Below are 14924 nucleotides of genomic sequence, written 5' to 3'. Positions count from 1 at the left end.
ACAGAATCAACAATATGAGACACAGAATGACCAGAAACTGTAAACCTGTCATCTATCGATCGGCTAAAGAGCAGCTATGATGTTTGTGAAACTGAAACATGAGGTCCAGGACAAGAAAACACACAAATAAATGTTGTTTCAAGTGTTTAAATTAGTGATTAATGCTTTAATAAGAGTGTTTAATGATGATGCCATCTTATAATTTGGGCACATTTACTTTTAACCACTAAAAGGGCTTTTTTGTGATAAAAAATCCTAAATAATCTGCTGATATTCCCCGTAGTGCTCACCGTGTCGCATCAGAGCACGTTTTACACCAGAAGCTCAATAAAAGGCTAATTCTGCCCTTTAATGTCTCAATCTGCTTTTATCTGTTTTTATTTTCTGCTGCAGCTTCTTCCTCGTCTCAGCGTTTAAACTACAGACGGAGCGTAAACGCTGCCAGAGGCTCCATCAGCAGTTTAAATAAAGCAAAGAAACAACAAAGCGACGAAGTGGAGCGACGATTAGAGGCGACGGCAGACTGGAGTCAGAGCAGGAGGTAAACACAGAAACTCTGCCGAGGAAAGGAAGAAAAAAAACGTTGGTCACATAAAACCAACAGAAACAGAAGCTTCCCGCCAGACGTCGCCTCGGCCAGACGGTGGAACGAGTGACGGTTCTACAGAACCCAGAAGAAGCTCTGAGGAGGAGCCGATCCCTGACGAGTGAAACAACGTAAAGAGGTGGAATAAAGAAGAACGGTTCATCCTGCAGCCACGGAGGCCAGACCAGGTCCCAAACCGGTCTGAAGTCAACCAAACACCAAGTCTGAAACCAGGTTTAAACCAGCTCCAACCCAAGTAGAACCGGTCCAGAAACAGACCTTAAACCAGCCCAAAGCTACGTTCAGAAACTACTGAAAAACCAGGTTAAAAACTAGGGTGAAAACCAGGCTAAAACTAGTTCCAATCCAAGTCTGAAACCAGTTTAAAAACAGTCCAAAACCAGGTTAGAAACCAGGCTGAAACTAGTTCCAATCCAAGTAGATCCAGTCCAAAAAAGGACCTATAACCAGCCCAAAGCTACGTTCAGAAACTGCCCAAATCAAGTCTGAAACTGGGACAAAACTACTTCAAAACCAGGTTCAAAACTAGTTCAGAACCAGCCCAACATCAAGTTATGAAACCAGGCTAACACTAGTCCAAAATCAAGTTTGAAACCAGCCTACAACAAAATTAGAAATTAAAAGTTCTAAATCTGTCCAAAACCAAGTCAGTAACTATTCTGAAGCCGAGTCCAAAACCAAACCTGACACCAGTCTAAACCCAGTCCAGAGACAACTGCAAAACCCGCCCAGAACCATCCCAGAACCAGCCGACAGTATCTATGTTTAGTGTTTCAACACAAAAGGAAAACAGCGTCACTTCTCGCGCCGTGGAGCTGGAAGCAGCTTTTCCAGTAAACAAAGGTTTCTCCCAGAATATCCGACGGTGGGAGGCTTCGGGTCGCAGAGTTCTGCCTCTCAGCCCATTCTGACTGACTCAACAGTTCACAACCAGAAAAACTGGTTTTAAACCCAACACCGGAGCGTGCTGAAACACACTTAAACCCTCGGATCAGAACAAGTTTCTGCTCAGTGTGGTGATTAGACGACTTCATATTTAACAGGAAGTTCAGTCGCGTACAGAAGCTCCTCCGAACACGTCGAGAGAAAAGACAAACATGTTACGGCAAATAAATAAAACCCATAAACAGGTCCAAACACGGGTTGGAAACCAGGTTAGGAAGAGTCCAAAACCAAGTTAAGAACTAAGCTGAAACTCGTCCAAACCAAAGTCTAAATCCGGGCTAAAACAGAATTTAAACCCAAAACAATCCAAACCAAACAGGTGAGAACCCGTCTAAAACCCAGACAGAAACCAGACTCAAACCAGTCCAAAACAAGGTTCAAAACCAATCTGAGACAAACTTTGGAACCAAATTAAAAACCAGGTTCCAAACCAGTTCAAGATAAGACCAAACCAAGTTAGAAACCAGGCCAAAAACATTCCAAACATGGTACGAAACTGGGCTAAAACTAGTCCAAGACCAAGTGTGAAACCAGTTAAAGAGAAGCTTTGGAACCAAATGGAAAACCAAATACCAGACCAGTTTAAAGAAAGTTCAAAACCAAGTTAGAACCCAGGCTAAAACTAGGTTCAAAACTAGTTCCAAACCAGTTCAAGATAAGCTCAAACCAAGTTAAGACCAGGCTAAAACTGGGCCCAAGCAGAGTCCAGGTGAGTGACTGACCGGGTCGTGTCTAAGCTGAGTCCAGCTCATGACGGTTTTCACACGTCTAACTTTGCTGCCACATTCCAGCAGAAGCTCAACGTAAAGCCTGATCAGGAGCTGGTGCTGCGTCAGCGTATGGAATATGAAAACACCAACGGGGAACAAAATGTTTTGCTCTCTTTGATGTTTTTGAGGAAAAAAGCGGCCGAGGAGGATCCAGAAATAGCGAGTCGGAGTTTTCTAAATCCTAGAAACAATAAACCGAACCGGAGCCCAGCGCCGGCGACGACAACACACCCACACCGAGGAGAGAGGAGGCCTGGAAAAATTCATTATGGTGTTTGGGCTGGAGAGGAAGAGGTGGGGAGACGACGGCAGACGGGCGACATATATATAAAAATCACAGCACAGCAGCTCGCTGCATGTGAATGGACGTTATGTAAGGCCACGGAAAATAGACGTGGTGGCAGAACGAAAACACGAGCCCAACGAAAACACGAGCCCAGATACTACAGCAAACACAAAGGCTGCACCGCCGAGGACGTCTGAGTGTGTGTGTGTGTGTGTGTGTGTGTGTGTGATGTTGACATTTAGAGGCAGTAAGTGTGTAGGCGTTGGGTTGCAGCGAAAAGGCCACAGTGTGTAACACTACAGTGGGAGGCCATGACTGACATCTGTGTGGAGTTGTTGTGCGTGGGAGGAAGTGTGTGTGTGTGTGTGTGTGTGTGTGTGTGTGTGAAACCAGGTCAAATCAAACCATCAATCTGCAGAATGTGAACAACAGCAGCTTCAACCAGACTCCATTCAAAATATGCGCGTTTCTATTCTTGCAGGCTTTTTAAAAATGAACCTGCTGAGCAACACTCAGCCCAACAGCTTTAAATAAAGCACAAGGACCCGCGCCGCAGGTCGGCACACATCGAGTCACTCGGTTCAAAGAAATGCTGCTGTTGTTTGAAAAAAGTGCATCAGAAGGAGGCTGAAGGCTGGAAACCCTGAGAAGTGTCACACATAGAGCAAGACTCTGAAAACGTAGAAGACACACAGCACGAGGAAACAAAAACCAGTTCAGAGAGTCAAGCAGATTTCACTACTAACGTTAAACAAGTATGAAAGGTAAATTAGACACCAGGGAAAAACCCAGGTCTAGTTTCAAACCTGCCCAGAATAAGGATCCAAACCAGTTTAAAATGAGCTAAAACCAAGTATTGGAAGCAGTTTTAGGTTTAAAAGGTCAAAGCTAAGTTAGAAAGCAGGTTAAGACGAGTCCAACCAGCTGGAAACAAACCACATTTAACAGGTACAAAAACCGAGTTAGAAAGCAGGCTAAGAGTCGTGCAAGACCAAGTCTGAAACCAGTCCAAGACAAACACAGAAACCAGTTCAGATTAGATTAGATAGAACTTTAAACCAAGTGTCGAAACCCTGTAGAAACCAAGTTCTAAACCAGTTTAAAACCAATGCAGAACCAGGTTAGAAACCCGGCTACACGTACAAGAACAGTTTAAGACAAAGTTGGAAATAAAGTTCCAAAACAAGTTTCAAACCAAGTTCCAAATCTGCCCAAAATCAAGATCCAGAGCAGCTGAAAACAAGTCAAAACCAAGTCAGAACCCAGGTCAAGACTAGTCCAAAGTAGTCCATGAACAGGCCTGAAACCAGTTTGGAACACCGTTCAAAAGCAAGATCCAAACCGGTTTAAACCAGGACAAAAAACAGGTTTAAGAGCAGCTGGCAATGAATATGTTCAAAACCAGTCCAAAACCAAGATCCAAACCAGTTCAAAACGAGCCGAGAACAAGACAGAGACCAGGTTAAAAGTGGTCCAAATACAGGTCCAAGACCAGCTGGGAACAAATACGAACATAAAGTCCAAAACCAAGTCAGAACCCAGGCTAAGACCATAGTGAAACCAAGTCTAAAACCAGTCCACCAAAACATGGAAACCAGTATAAATGTAGTCCACAACCAAGTTCTAAACCAGTTTAAACCCAATGCAAAGCTGAATTAGAAATCAAACTGAACGCTGTCCTGAATCCAAATTTCAAACCTGTTTAAAACCTTCCCAAAACCAAGATCCAAACCAGGTGAAAACAAGCCAAAACCAAGTTAAAAACCAAAATAAAACCAAAATAAAACCCATTCAGAGAGTCTGACTGATTTCACGGTCTGAAAACGAGACGAAGGTGTGAATCTGTGCTTACGTGGACGTGAGAAGCTGCCTCGTACGAAGCTTCAGCACAGACGCCTGCACACAAGCTGAAGACGGTCTTCATGTCTGAGCCTCATGAGGTTCTGCTGGTATCTGACAGAGCCGGGTTCATGAGCAGCCCCTGATTCTGGTCGATTCTGGAGGAAACCCTGTAGCTCTGAACAGCTGCACTTCATCAGCTCGTCTCCGTCAGCTGGTTCCACTTCTTTAGAAACGTTTCCTACCTTGTCGCTGTCCACGGTGTTCTGGGACGTCCTGGAGGCGATGGAGATGGTGTCCGGCTGGCTGCTGCCGTCTCCCTGGCTGTCCCCGTCCTCACCTCCCTCCCTGGAAACACAAAAAAATCACCAAGAATACGTAAAATCACCATAAAACAACACAAAATCCCCAGAAAAGCACACAGACTGTCAACAAAAACAACCAAAAGACACAAAACTCACAATATCACCAACGAAGACAAATAAGCCCAAAAAGACACAAAGTCTTCACAAAAAAGAGGCAAAATCCCCACATACATTCCAAATATCCCCCAAAACACGTAAAACCACCACAAGCAGAAGAAAACCCCCCCCAAAAAAAGTTTTAAAAATTAAAGTTGGAAATGAAGCTTATAGCCAGTATAAACAGTTTGAAACCAGTTTAAAAACCTGCCCAAAATCAGGATCCAAACCAGTTGAAAACTAATCAAGACAAGTTCAGAACAAGTACAGAACTACCGTTAGAAAATCGAGTCTGAAGCCAGTCTGAAACCAGTTCAAAAACAGTTGTGAAACCAGTTTTAAACCAGTCCAAAAACAGTCCTGAAACCAGTGTGAAACCAGTTTTAAANCTTTCTGGTGATTTTGTCTCTGTGGGGATTCTGAATTGTTCTGAGTTGTTTTTTAAACTTTCCTGTGGTCATTTCTTTATTTTTTCATCGATTATGCAAATTTTCTGGCAATTTCACTTTTTTTGTGGTAATTTTGCTTCTATTTGTGCTGATCTTTTGCTCTTTCTTGATCATTTCACTTTTTTTTTTGTTGATTTTGTGTCTTTTTGTATCTTTTTTGATGATTTTAGACTTTTTTTTGCTTCTTTTGTGCTGATTTCGATTCACGTTTCGTTGATATTTGTGTCTACGTGTTGATTTTACACCTTTTTTTGTAAGAACTTTGAATTTCAGGGCGATCATTTGTGTCTTGTGGTCGTTGCTTTGAGCATTTTTTAAATCTTTGCTGCTGTTCTATCAGCCCGTCTGAGCTTCAGACACGAGGACGTTCTGCTTCCCGTGAGGCTCCACCTGCTCGGACGTCTTGTAAAAGGCGACGGACGCGTTGACCAGCTTCAGACGATCCTCCATCTTCAGCATCAGCTGCTGCCAGTGGACGGCCACCTTCTCTGCACAGCTCCGGATGGCCTCCGGGTCGTAGTGGCCCGCCTGCAGCATCATCTGACGACAGAAGAGACAGAGTTCAGCAGCTGGAAGCAGAACCGTGAGAGGAGGCGGCGCCGGCAGGAGGCGGGCACTCACCTCGGCCTTCTGCTGGACCTGCAGGGCGCTCTGGTGGGTCTTCTGCAGGGAGTTGGCGTGAAACAGAGACTGCAGGAGAGAAGAGAGCAGATCTGGTTACCATCAGCCAAATTACCTTCAATTATCACTGAGTCACGAGCTTAAAGAGCAGTTTGTATCAGCGGTGGTCTGAACCAAATGTCAGCCATCAGGCTTCAGGCTGCAGGCGTCGAATAAACCTCGTTCACATGAAGAGTCCCGGCGGCTTCGCTTCGCTGTCAGAGAACTTCAGGAGGGAGTTTGGTACTAAAGCGGCCTCAAAATGAGGCGAAACGTAAAGTTTTCCTCACAAAAGGACTAAATTAAGCCTCTGAATAGCCAGAAAAATAGAAATTAATTAATAATATTAATTAATTTTATCATTTGTTATTCNCCAAAGTAGCCCCAAAGTAGCCCCACTTATGTAAAATAACTTAAAAATGAAATAAAAAGTTCTGATTTCCAGCCTTCTGATGGTCCTGAACGTGTCCAAAACAACAGAACTGAGACACAGAACAACAGGAAGCAAGAAAACTGTCTCCTAAAGTCTGTAGAAACGTCATTTTTCATGATTTCTATCAGTCACGCTGCCACAAAGCTTGTCCAAGACGTCGCTTCAAATGAGAAACAACACGACTTGAAGTCCAAACTGATAAAAAAACTGGAAAAAAACAAAACTCAGAAATGACCTAAAACGACAAAAATCTGTCGTAAACAGCTTCAGCTCGGACACAGTGACGTGGAAAGTTCTTCTGCTTGGTGCCGCTCTAACAGTCTGGTCCTGACAGCAGACTGAGGAGCTGCAGGACTGGACGTCCAGGACTCTGAGGTCCGACCCGGACCGTCCCACTGACCTTTGACCTGCTGCTCCGGGCCTCTGGTGTGTCCGGCCGCTCCCTGCATGCTCACGTTGTTCCGGTGGATGTACTTCAGGAACACCTCGGCGTTCCTGCGAGCCAGAGTGCAGGCCTGAAAAACACGGCGCCGGTCCGTCACTCATTCAGAACCAGGAAGTGATTCAGTGGCTCTAATCTGCCCGGCGACAGGCGACCCACCTTGAGGAAGGCCTCCTTCTGCTCCAGGTGTTTGCTGATCAGAGGCAGGAGGTGCTCGCTGTCGGCTGCAGCTCCCAGCTTGTCCAGACTGCTGCACCAGTCCTCGTCGCGCCGGTACTCCTGCTCCAGGCTCTCCAGCACGCTGCACACCTGCAGACACACACACAGGTGGGACGTCACACACTGTCAGGCTGCATTAAGTCTTCTTGTTGTGACTTTCATGTGTTTTTCTGCAGATTCTGTATCGTCTTGCTTCAGCATCTCCTTGCTGTGATCGTGTCTCTTTGTGGTGACTTCACACATCTTCAGGTGATGTTGTGTCTTCTTGTTGCCTCTTTCTCTGCAGACTATGCGTTGCGTGTTTTTGGTGATTTAGCGTCTATATTCTGTCATTGTGTCAGAATTGTTCTGATTTTTCGGGGTGATTTTGAATTTCTGTGATGATTTAGCCTCATATTTTTGTTTTTCTGAGGATTTTGCATCATGTTGTGCTCATGTTGCACTTGGNCTGTAGACAGAAGTTCCCTAAATGCAACTCCGTCATCAGTAGATGGTGTATTTAACATATGTTCCATAAACGCCTCACAGTCATCAAGTAGAAGCTGTAGTATACAGATGTTCCCTAAACCCTTCATAGTTATCAGTAGACAGATGTTCCCTAAACGCCTCACAGTCTTCAGTAGCTGCAGCTTACGAACGTTCCCCAAACACCTCACAACCAGTAGACAGATGTTCCCTGAACGCCTCACAGCTATCAGTTTACAGATGTTACATAAATGCCTCATAGTCCTCAGTAGATGCTGCAGTTTCCAGATGTTCCCAAAACGCATCACAATCAGTAGACAGATGTTCCCTAAATGCAACACTGTCATCAGTAGACGGTGTAGTATCCGGATGTTCCCTAAATGCCTCACAACTAGTAGACAGATGTTCCCTGAACACCTCATAGTCCTCAGTTGATGCTGATGTTTCCAGATGTTCCTGAACGCCTGAGTTCTTGGTGGATGTTTCCAGATGTTAGTTGAAACGCTGTTTTTTCTGTAGAACAAGTTTATTGTGGAATTAAAGCGACACTTTTTTAGTCACTAAACGAGTCTCTTTTCATCGTCTGCACTCGGTTCGTGACAGTTTTTAGTTTTCTGGTGTCAGAAGCCGAACAGGCGACGCTTCAGACGACGTTCTGACTAAAACTCAACAACGTTTGAGTTCAGACTCTCAGAGAGAAACCGGCTCATCTTCTAAACCGAATCCGTCCGTTTATCAGCTGTCAGACAGTAAAACCAGGAACACGAGTCGGTCGCTGCACATCTGGATGAAGCGTGGTCGAGTCGCTGAGGTCGATCTAAACGTCACATCTGTCTGTGGCTCACTTGTTGTGGAAGTCGTAGATCTCCTGCATGTTGCCGAAGACCACGTGCTCCTTGTTGGCGATGCCGGCCGGGACCTCCTCCACGCCGCTCGTCATCTCAAACAGGTACGTCTGCACAGGAAGCGGGGGTCAGAGGGTTTCAGAATAAAAGCACACAGCAGAGGGACGGACAGACGGCTCTCACCTCCAGACACTCGTGCAGATCTCTGACGTAGGTCTTCTCCGTCTGCAGCAGCTCGGCCATGATGAACCTGCAACGGCACAAACAGTCAGACGGACTGAACTCTGTCCATCTGGTCTGGAAGCTGGAGAGTTAGGAAAATAAAACGCTGCTAAAAGCTGAAACGTCAGCACGTTCTAAGGTTTAAACACAACTTTTATGACCAGAGCTCGAGTTTCAGCTTTTTACTGCATCCAAGGTTAAAAAAAAAGAAGAAGAAGCTGTTTTTATGACATCAATTAAAAAAAAAAAAAAAAAGTGGCGCTTTTTTACAGCGTTCTAGTTTCAACAGCACTTCATTAAATTTAAAAACAAACTTTTTTTTCCCCCAAATGTTCAATTTTAATGTTTTTAAAAGTCTGGGAAAAAACATCTCTTTTCCGCGTGCACTAAGTGTAACGCCACTTTGTTTTACAGCCGGAGGAAAAAAGTTTGAACACAACGCAGCTTTAAATAAAAGCTTCAGTTTCAACTGCATGTTTTAGAGCGTCAGCATTAAGAAAATGTTTTTTTTTACTCGACTTCGTTGTCAAAAGCAGAAACGTGATAATTTTTTATTCCACTTTTTTCCGCAGCAAAAGCACAAAAAGTGACATTCGTGATGCCACACTAACAAAAAAAAAGCTGTTCAGCCACATTTTATACCATCAAAAGAGAAAAAAGTCAAAGGTATTAAAAAAATAGTAAAGTGTAATTTCATGTTGTGGTTGAGTGACGACGCTGCGTCACCAGAAACATGCACGACTTTAAATAAAATGTTTTTATGACATGAAAAGTAAAAAAGTGTTTAAAGAAAGCGTTAAAATTTCAATTTTACGCCCTGAAAAATCAAAACAGAGAAACTTTTGACAGTTTCAAAGGTAAAAAACCTGAAATTCTTTACAATGCTCTAATTAAAACTCTGGTTTTTAGCAGAAAAATCTTTTTATGGTGTCAAAAACCCAAAACCTGCACTTTGTACAGAGTCAAAGGTATTTAGAAAAAAAGGAGTACGGCGCAATTTTTTATTGTGTTTGAATCACAACGCTGCGTCGCCAAAAGCTAAAAAACAAACAAGTGTTCTTATGACATTAGAAGTAAAGTGTCGCTTCAAGAGACGCTTTGACGGCGCTCTGGTCTCATCAGGACGTTTTGTGGTTTCAGAAGTACAAACCTGACTATTTTTGCAGCGCTCTAACTCCAACGCAGCCTTTTAAGCCGTCAAAGCAGAAAAATCAGCATCTCACTGCGTTTTTAACCATTTCAACACCGTTTCACTCTAATTAAAGCGACACTAACGAGCTGAAGGAGCCTCTGAGGTAATAAAGGTCTGATTCTTTGAACGATGTGACGCCACTCCTTCTCTTTTCTGTTCAGGACTCACTCCTTCTTCCGGGCCGACTTCCTCTTCTCCTCGTTGATCTCGTGGTTCGGGTCTCGCAGCTTGACCTCGGGGTCGTCGCTCAGGCTGGCCGGGATGATGTCCAGCTCCAGGTCCTTGTTGTCCTGCAGAGAGCCGAGCGTCAGCGAGCTGCAGGGACTCGTAGCGGCGGGACGGCGGCGTGGTTTCTAGCGGTCCTTACCTCTGAGCTGACCCCCAGGCTCCTCTCCAGGCTCTCCTGGTACTTGGCCATGCGGACGGAGAAGTCCCGGTACCGGCGGTCCACGGTGCTGACCCAGCGCTTCAGCTCCGACACGTGGGCGTGGCCTTTCTCCACCAGGTTGTCGGCCAGCTGGATCAGCAGCTTCACCTTCTCCTTGGTTTGCTGAGGGACAAAGTCACAGACAGAGAAGCCGATGACGAGCTGCGATGGAAAAGTTCAGGGACCGACGTCAGACAGGAACACCTGAGCCTCACCGGGTCAAACACGTTTAGATCTGCCTCCATAAACATGAGCAACAAGCAGGAAAAGACTTTAAATTAATCTGTAAAACTAAATGAGAGAAACAACAACAACAACAAAACGGCAAAACAGGAAGTCAGCTTCAAAGATCAAAAACAAAATACTGAAATATTCGTACCTGGGAAATTTTTGTCTCTTTTTTCTTTTTTTTTTTAAATTTCAAAATAAATAATCAAAGAAATTAAACTTTTTTTTCACGTATGAATGAAGACGTTAAATAACGAGTTGTTTTTTTTCCATTTTTTTCAGGTGATTCGAATCAAAATGTCTCTTTTTACACCATCACAAGCTGAAAAACACAGACTGCTGAACAGACGGACTTGGTGCTGGACGGACTCGGTTCTGGACGGACTAACTCGGTTCTGGACGGACTCGGTTCTGGACGGACTGACCTTGGCCGTGAGTCTGAAGTGATGGCAGTCGCTGAGCAGCTGCTGCGTCTCCTCGCTGCTGTCGCCGGGCGCCGTGTGCGTGGCCAGGTACACCTCACCCGTCTCCTGGATCCAGTCCAGCGCCTGCACACAAACCAAACCGGGCCCTCAGTCTTTTGTTGGGTCAGAACCGTTCTAACCGGCGACTAAACGGAGCAGGCGTGCGGCCCACCTGCTTGGCGCTGCGCTCGAACACCAGGTACTGCTGGCACTGGTCCAGCCGGCGCTTCTTCAGGGTCCAGAAGTGCAGAACCCGGTTCTCCCGCTGCAGCAGCTCGTTCAGGATCGCTGCACGACAACGAGAATAAACACGATTAACACGCAAAGAAACCTGATGATTAAACCAAACTGTGCTGCTGAAGACTTTAGATCATAAAAGAAGGAAATTCTGCACAAAGAGACTCGTTTAGCTTCAATATAGTCATAATAATAATATAATAATAATAATAGTAATGATGAAAAAATAATATTANGTAATATTAGACCAATAGATGAAATAATCTGATTATAGGTGAGTTAAAATATGAAAAAAGTCCCTCTTTGAGCTCATTAACAAAACAAATAATAAGAGAGTGATGTTTTCTGAACCACATACAGGCCACAGAAATATAAAACACACAGAATACTGTTAATGTGAAATACTGGGTCACAAAAATACAAAAAGTTTTGTTTTTAAGTTTCAGAACTATTTTGAGCTTTACTTTTTCTTTTTCTTTTTTTTAATAAATTGCCCGTTGACTTCCTGTTAGCAGGTTTTTCATATTTAAACGTGGATCTTATCGATATTTTCCAGTTAAAGACAACAACAGTGAACGTTTCAGGTTTTTATCTTTAATAGTTTCTCACGTTTTTAAGTTCAAAGAGCCTCAAACGTTAAAACAAATCGGCTGAAAGTGGGTCGACGAGCAGCTCGGACATGTTTTGATGAAGTATTTTATGTGTAAAAGTAAATTTCTTTATAAACGTCCATATTTTGTGCGACACCATTTCCAGGAAACGGGTCGAGCAGAACCTCTGTGTGTTCTACCTGAAGCCTGGACCTCCATGATGTACTGGTGCAGGTCCTGGCCCTGCTGCATCACTTCGTACGTCATGTTGTTCATGGCCGCCTTCCTCTCGGCGTGACGCTTCAGCCGCTGCTCCGCCAGGCCGATGTCCTCCGAGCCGCCAGAGGAGGCGCCGCCGCTCCCGCCGCTACCGCTACCACCGCCGCCCGAACGGCCGGCGTCGCTCAGCTGACGGGAAAGGTCCTCGTTCCAGGCGTCCAGCTCGGCCGTGACCTGCCGGCAGAACCAGGATCAGAGCTGGACGTGAAACANCGAGCGAGGGGCTTTTCCTCTGCACACGTTTATTTAAAGCTCCGCCGAGCGTCTGCATCTGGTCCCGCTCACACTGAAGTAATTACTGCACAAAGCCCGGTTCTACAAAGAGTCCATGCTGAAGCAATCAGGACCGCAGCGGACCCGGCCAGAACCAGGAAGCGGGTGAGTCACCTCGATGGCCATCTGGAACTGCTCGTGCTCCTTCTGCAGCTGCTCGGCCTCCGACAGCGAGCTGGCGTTCACCATGCTGGCGTTGAGCATCGACTCGCCGTTACGGATCCAACCCAGCACCTGGACACGGGACATGGAACACAGGTCCAATACAGAATATGTTAAAGTCACGTAAAATACGGGTCCAACCCGACACCTGGACACGGGACACGGAACACAGGTCCAATATAGAATATGGTAAAATATGTGAAATGATGTTAAAGTCACAGAGAACACAGGCTGAATTTAAAATATGTGAAAATCAATCAAAATAGAGAAATAAATAAATGTAAAAATATGTTTTTAAAAAATTTTAAAGAGAAAGAAAAAATAACAAAATACAATGTAAATGTAAAAATAACTAAGTAAATAAATAAATAAACAAGGAAAAAGAAATAAAATAACATAAAATAAAATTCAAATGTAAAAAAATTTTTTTTTTTAAAAAGAGAGAGAGAGAAACAATAACAAAATACAATTTAAATGTAAAGATCAAACAAACAGGTTACATGTTGAGATCTGAGAGTGTGGAAGTTAAACTAAACCAAAAAGTTCCCACAAATGTGTTTTTTTCTGCAATTATTTTTTAACAATTTACTGTTTTACAGAGTTTTTTCCTGTTTAAGTTCTCGTTATGATCCGTGATTTAAGAAAACAGAGAAAATCTAAAAAAAACAAACAAACAAACAAATCAAACCTTTTTTTTAATCATTCTTTAAAAGTTTTTTTTTTTTGATAATTTAAATACAACAAAAAAAACGTGTAATTTTAAAGCATACATTCATGAAAATACAGATTTGGGTTTGTTTTTTTGTTGTTGTTTTTTTTCTTTATTTTAGTGTTGTTGTTAACTACAGATAGGACCCAGTAAAATAACATTACAACTAAATATTACTAATTTAAATGTAATATTAAAATGTGCAGTGAAGCATATAATAAGCAGAACTGTAAACCGCGTCCACATATTTTAGTTTTTGGTGTAAATACAGTTTTTTTCAGGTCAGCTGGAGCAGATTCCTGTTGAGTCAGTTACAGACGGCAGCAAAACCACATCATCACTTCTTATTTGTTTCAAGAGAAAAGAAATTTTAAAAAACTAAATAAATAAAACGAGACTCATAAAGAGAAAGCGTTGATTTGTTCAGCTTCAGGAAAAACTCCTAAAAAGATCTTGGAATATCAAATGTTAAGGCTTTCTGCATCTTAGTTGGTGTTAGTCGATGATTTAAATGTCGAGGAGCTTCGTAGGATCATTTAGAGGCTTTTCAATCAATCAGTCGTCGTTTATCAGTCGGCTGAAAGGATCTCTGAATTAAATCCTCCACAAAATGTGTGATATTTAGATAAAGGCGCTCTGGTGAAGTCCAGAGAGTTCAGATGAACTAGTTCATCCCTGAAGGAGCTCCGTGGACGTTTAGAGGTTCTGCTTTTGTTGTTTCTGTCGCCCTCGAGCTCAGGACGACCAGAACCAGCAGAAACCACCAGAACCACCAGAACCAGCAGAACCAGCAGAAACCACCAGAACCAGCAGAAGCCACCAAAACCAGCAGAACCAGCAGAAACCACCAGAAACCAGCAGAACCAGCAGAACCAGCAGAAACCAGCAGAACGTCGGTTTCAGCATCTTTATAATTTAAACGACATTTATTGTGATGGCTGTGTGTCTGTGTGTTATTAGCAGGATGCAATAAAGCTGATAAATTATTCAGCTGCATCCATCTGCAGCAGCAGCAGCAGCTTCCCGTCTAAGCAGCACGTTTGTATTCACGTCTGCAGACACAAACACTCCGGCAGCCTCCCTTTACTTCCTCTGGTCTCTGGTAACGAAGCTTCGGGGTCGAGCTTCCTGCAGCAGGTGAGCCGTTACCTGTTTGACTTCGGCCTGCAGGTGGCGCAGCTGCAGGCTCTGCTCCAGCCGGCCGTGGGTGTGCTGAGCGCTCAGCTCCACCTCCTGCTGCTTCTCGTGGAGGAACTCCAGCAGCTCCTGGACCTGGGAGGCCAGATCCATGTCCTTCTCCCCGGTCAGCTCGATGCCTGATGGCACACAAACAGCAGCGACTTTAACTCCACATTTGTCAGAGCTTTGACAACGTGTGACCAGAACATGAGGCTAAAACTGTGTTGTTCAAACTGTAATGTTCAGAATCCACAGAAAGACCGACAGAAAACAACTGAGACCAGACGGAAAACAACAAAAACGACAAAAATAAGATTAAAAAAGACCACGCAGAGACACACAATGAAAGAAAAACAGACAGAAACTTATAAAACTGACACAAAACTGTCTGTGAGAGTTTCAGAGGAGGTGAAAATAGAAATGTTAAAGATGCAAAACTGTAATAAAGAGACACAGAAGAAGAAAAAAATGGCATAAACACACAAAATTAAGATACAGGAGACAAAAAAGAGCAAGACGAGACCAGACGAGACACGAAACG

At 43.9% G+C, this 14924-nt stretch overlaps 1 protein-coding gene across 1 annotated transcript in view; it reads right to left on the bottom strand.

The window, feature by feature from the left end:
• The window catches only part of LOC103373287 (kalirin-like), a gene marked incomplete at its 3' end in the record, with an annotated part of 70530 nt that overhangs the window by 2753 nt on the left and 52853 nt on the right, over positions 1 to 14924 (bottom strand). Inside the window, exons 16-31 of the mRNA XM_008303136.1 lie at positions 14762 to 14771; positions 14354 to 14520; positions 12418 to 12567; positions 11982 to 12234; positions 11127 to 11242; positions 10916 to 11038; positions 10203 to 10385; positions 10004 to 10125; positions 8605 to 8671; positions 8422 to 8531; positions 7723 to 7762; positions 7052 to 7201; positions 6783 to 6965; positions 5979 to 6047; positions 5716 to 5897; positions 4567 to 4801 (exon numbers count right to left, since the gene is read on the bottom strand). Coding sequence (XP_008301358.1) covers positions 4567 to 4801; positions 5716 to 5897; positions 5979 to 6047; positions 6783 to 6965; positions 7052 to 7201; positions 7723 to 7762; positions 8422 to 8531; positions 8605 to 8671; positions 10004 to 10125; positions 10203 to 10385; positions 10916 to 11038; positions 11127 to 11242; positions 11982 to 12234; positions 12418 to 12567; positions 14354 to 14520; positions 14762 to 14771 — 2160 coding nt within the window. The remainder of the gene's footprint in view (positions 1 to 4566; positions 4802 to 5715; positions 5898 to 5978; positions 6048 to 6782; positions 6966 to 7051; positions 7202 to 7722; positions 7763 to 8421; positions 8532 to 8604; positions 8672 to 10003; positions 10126 to 10202; positions 10386 to 10915; positions 11039 to 11126; positions 11243 to 11981; positions 12235 to 12417; positions 12568 to 14353; positions 14521 to 14761; positions 14772 to 14924) is intronic.

The sequence above is a fragment of the Stegastes partitus genome, unplaced genomic scaffold (assembly GCF_000690725.1).
Source record: "Stegastes partitus isolate 25-593 unplaced genomic scaffold, Stegastes_partitus-1.0.2 Scaffold1941, whole genome shotgun sequence".
In the NCBI taxonomy this organism is placed as follows: Eukaryota; Metazoa; Chordata; class Actinopteri; family Pomacentridae; genus Stegastes; species Stegastes partitus.
The sequence above is the reverse complement of the archived record's forward strand: the minus strand, read 5'-3'. Positions and strand labels throughout refer to the sequence as shown.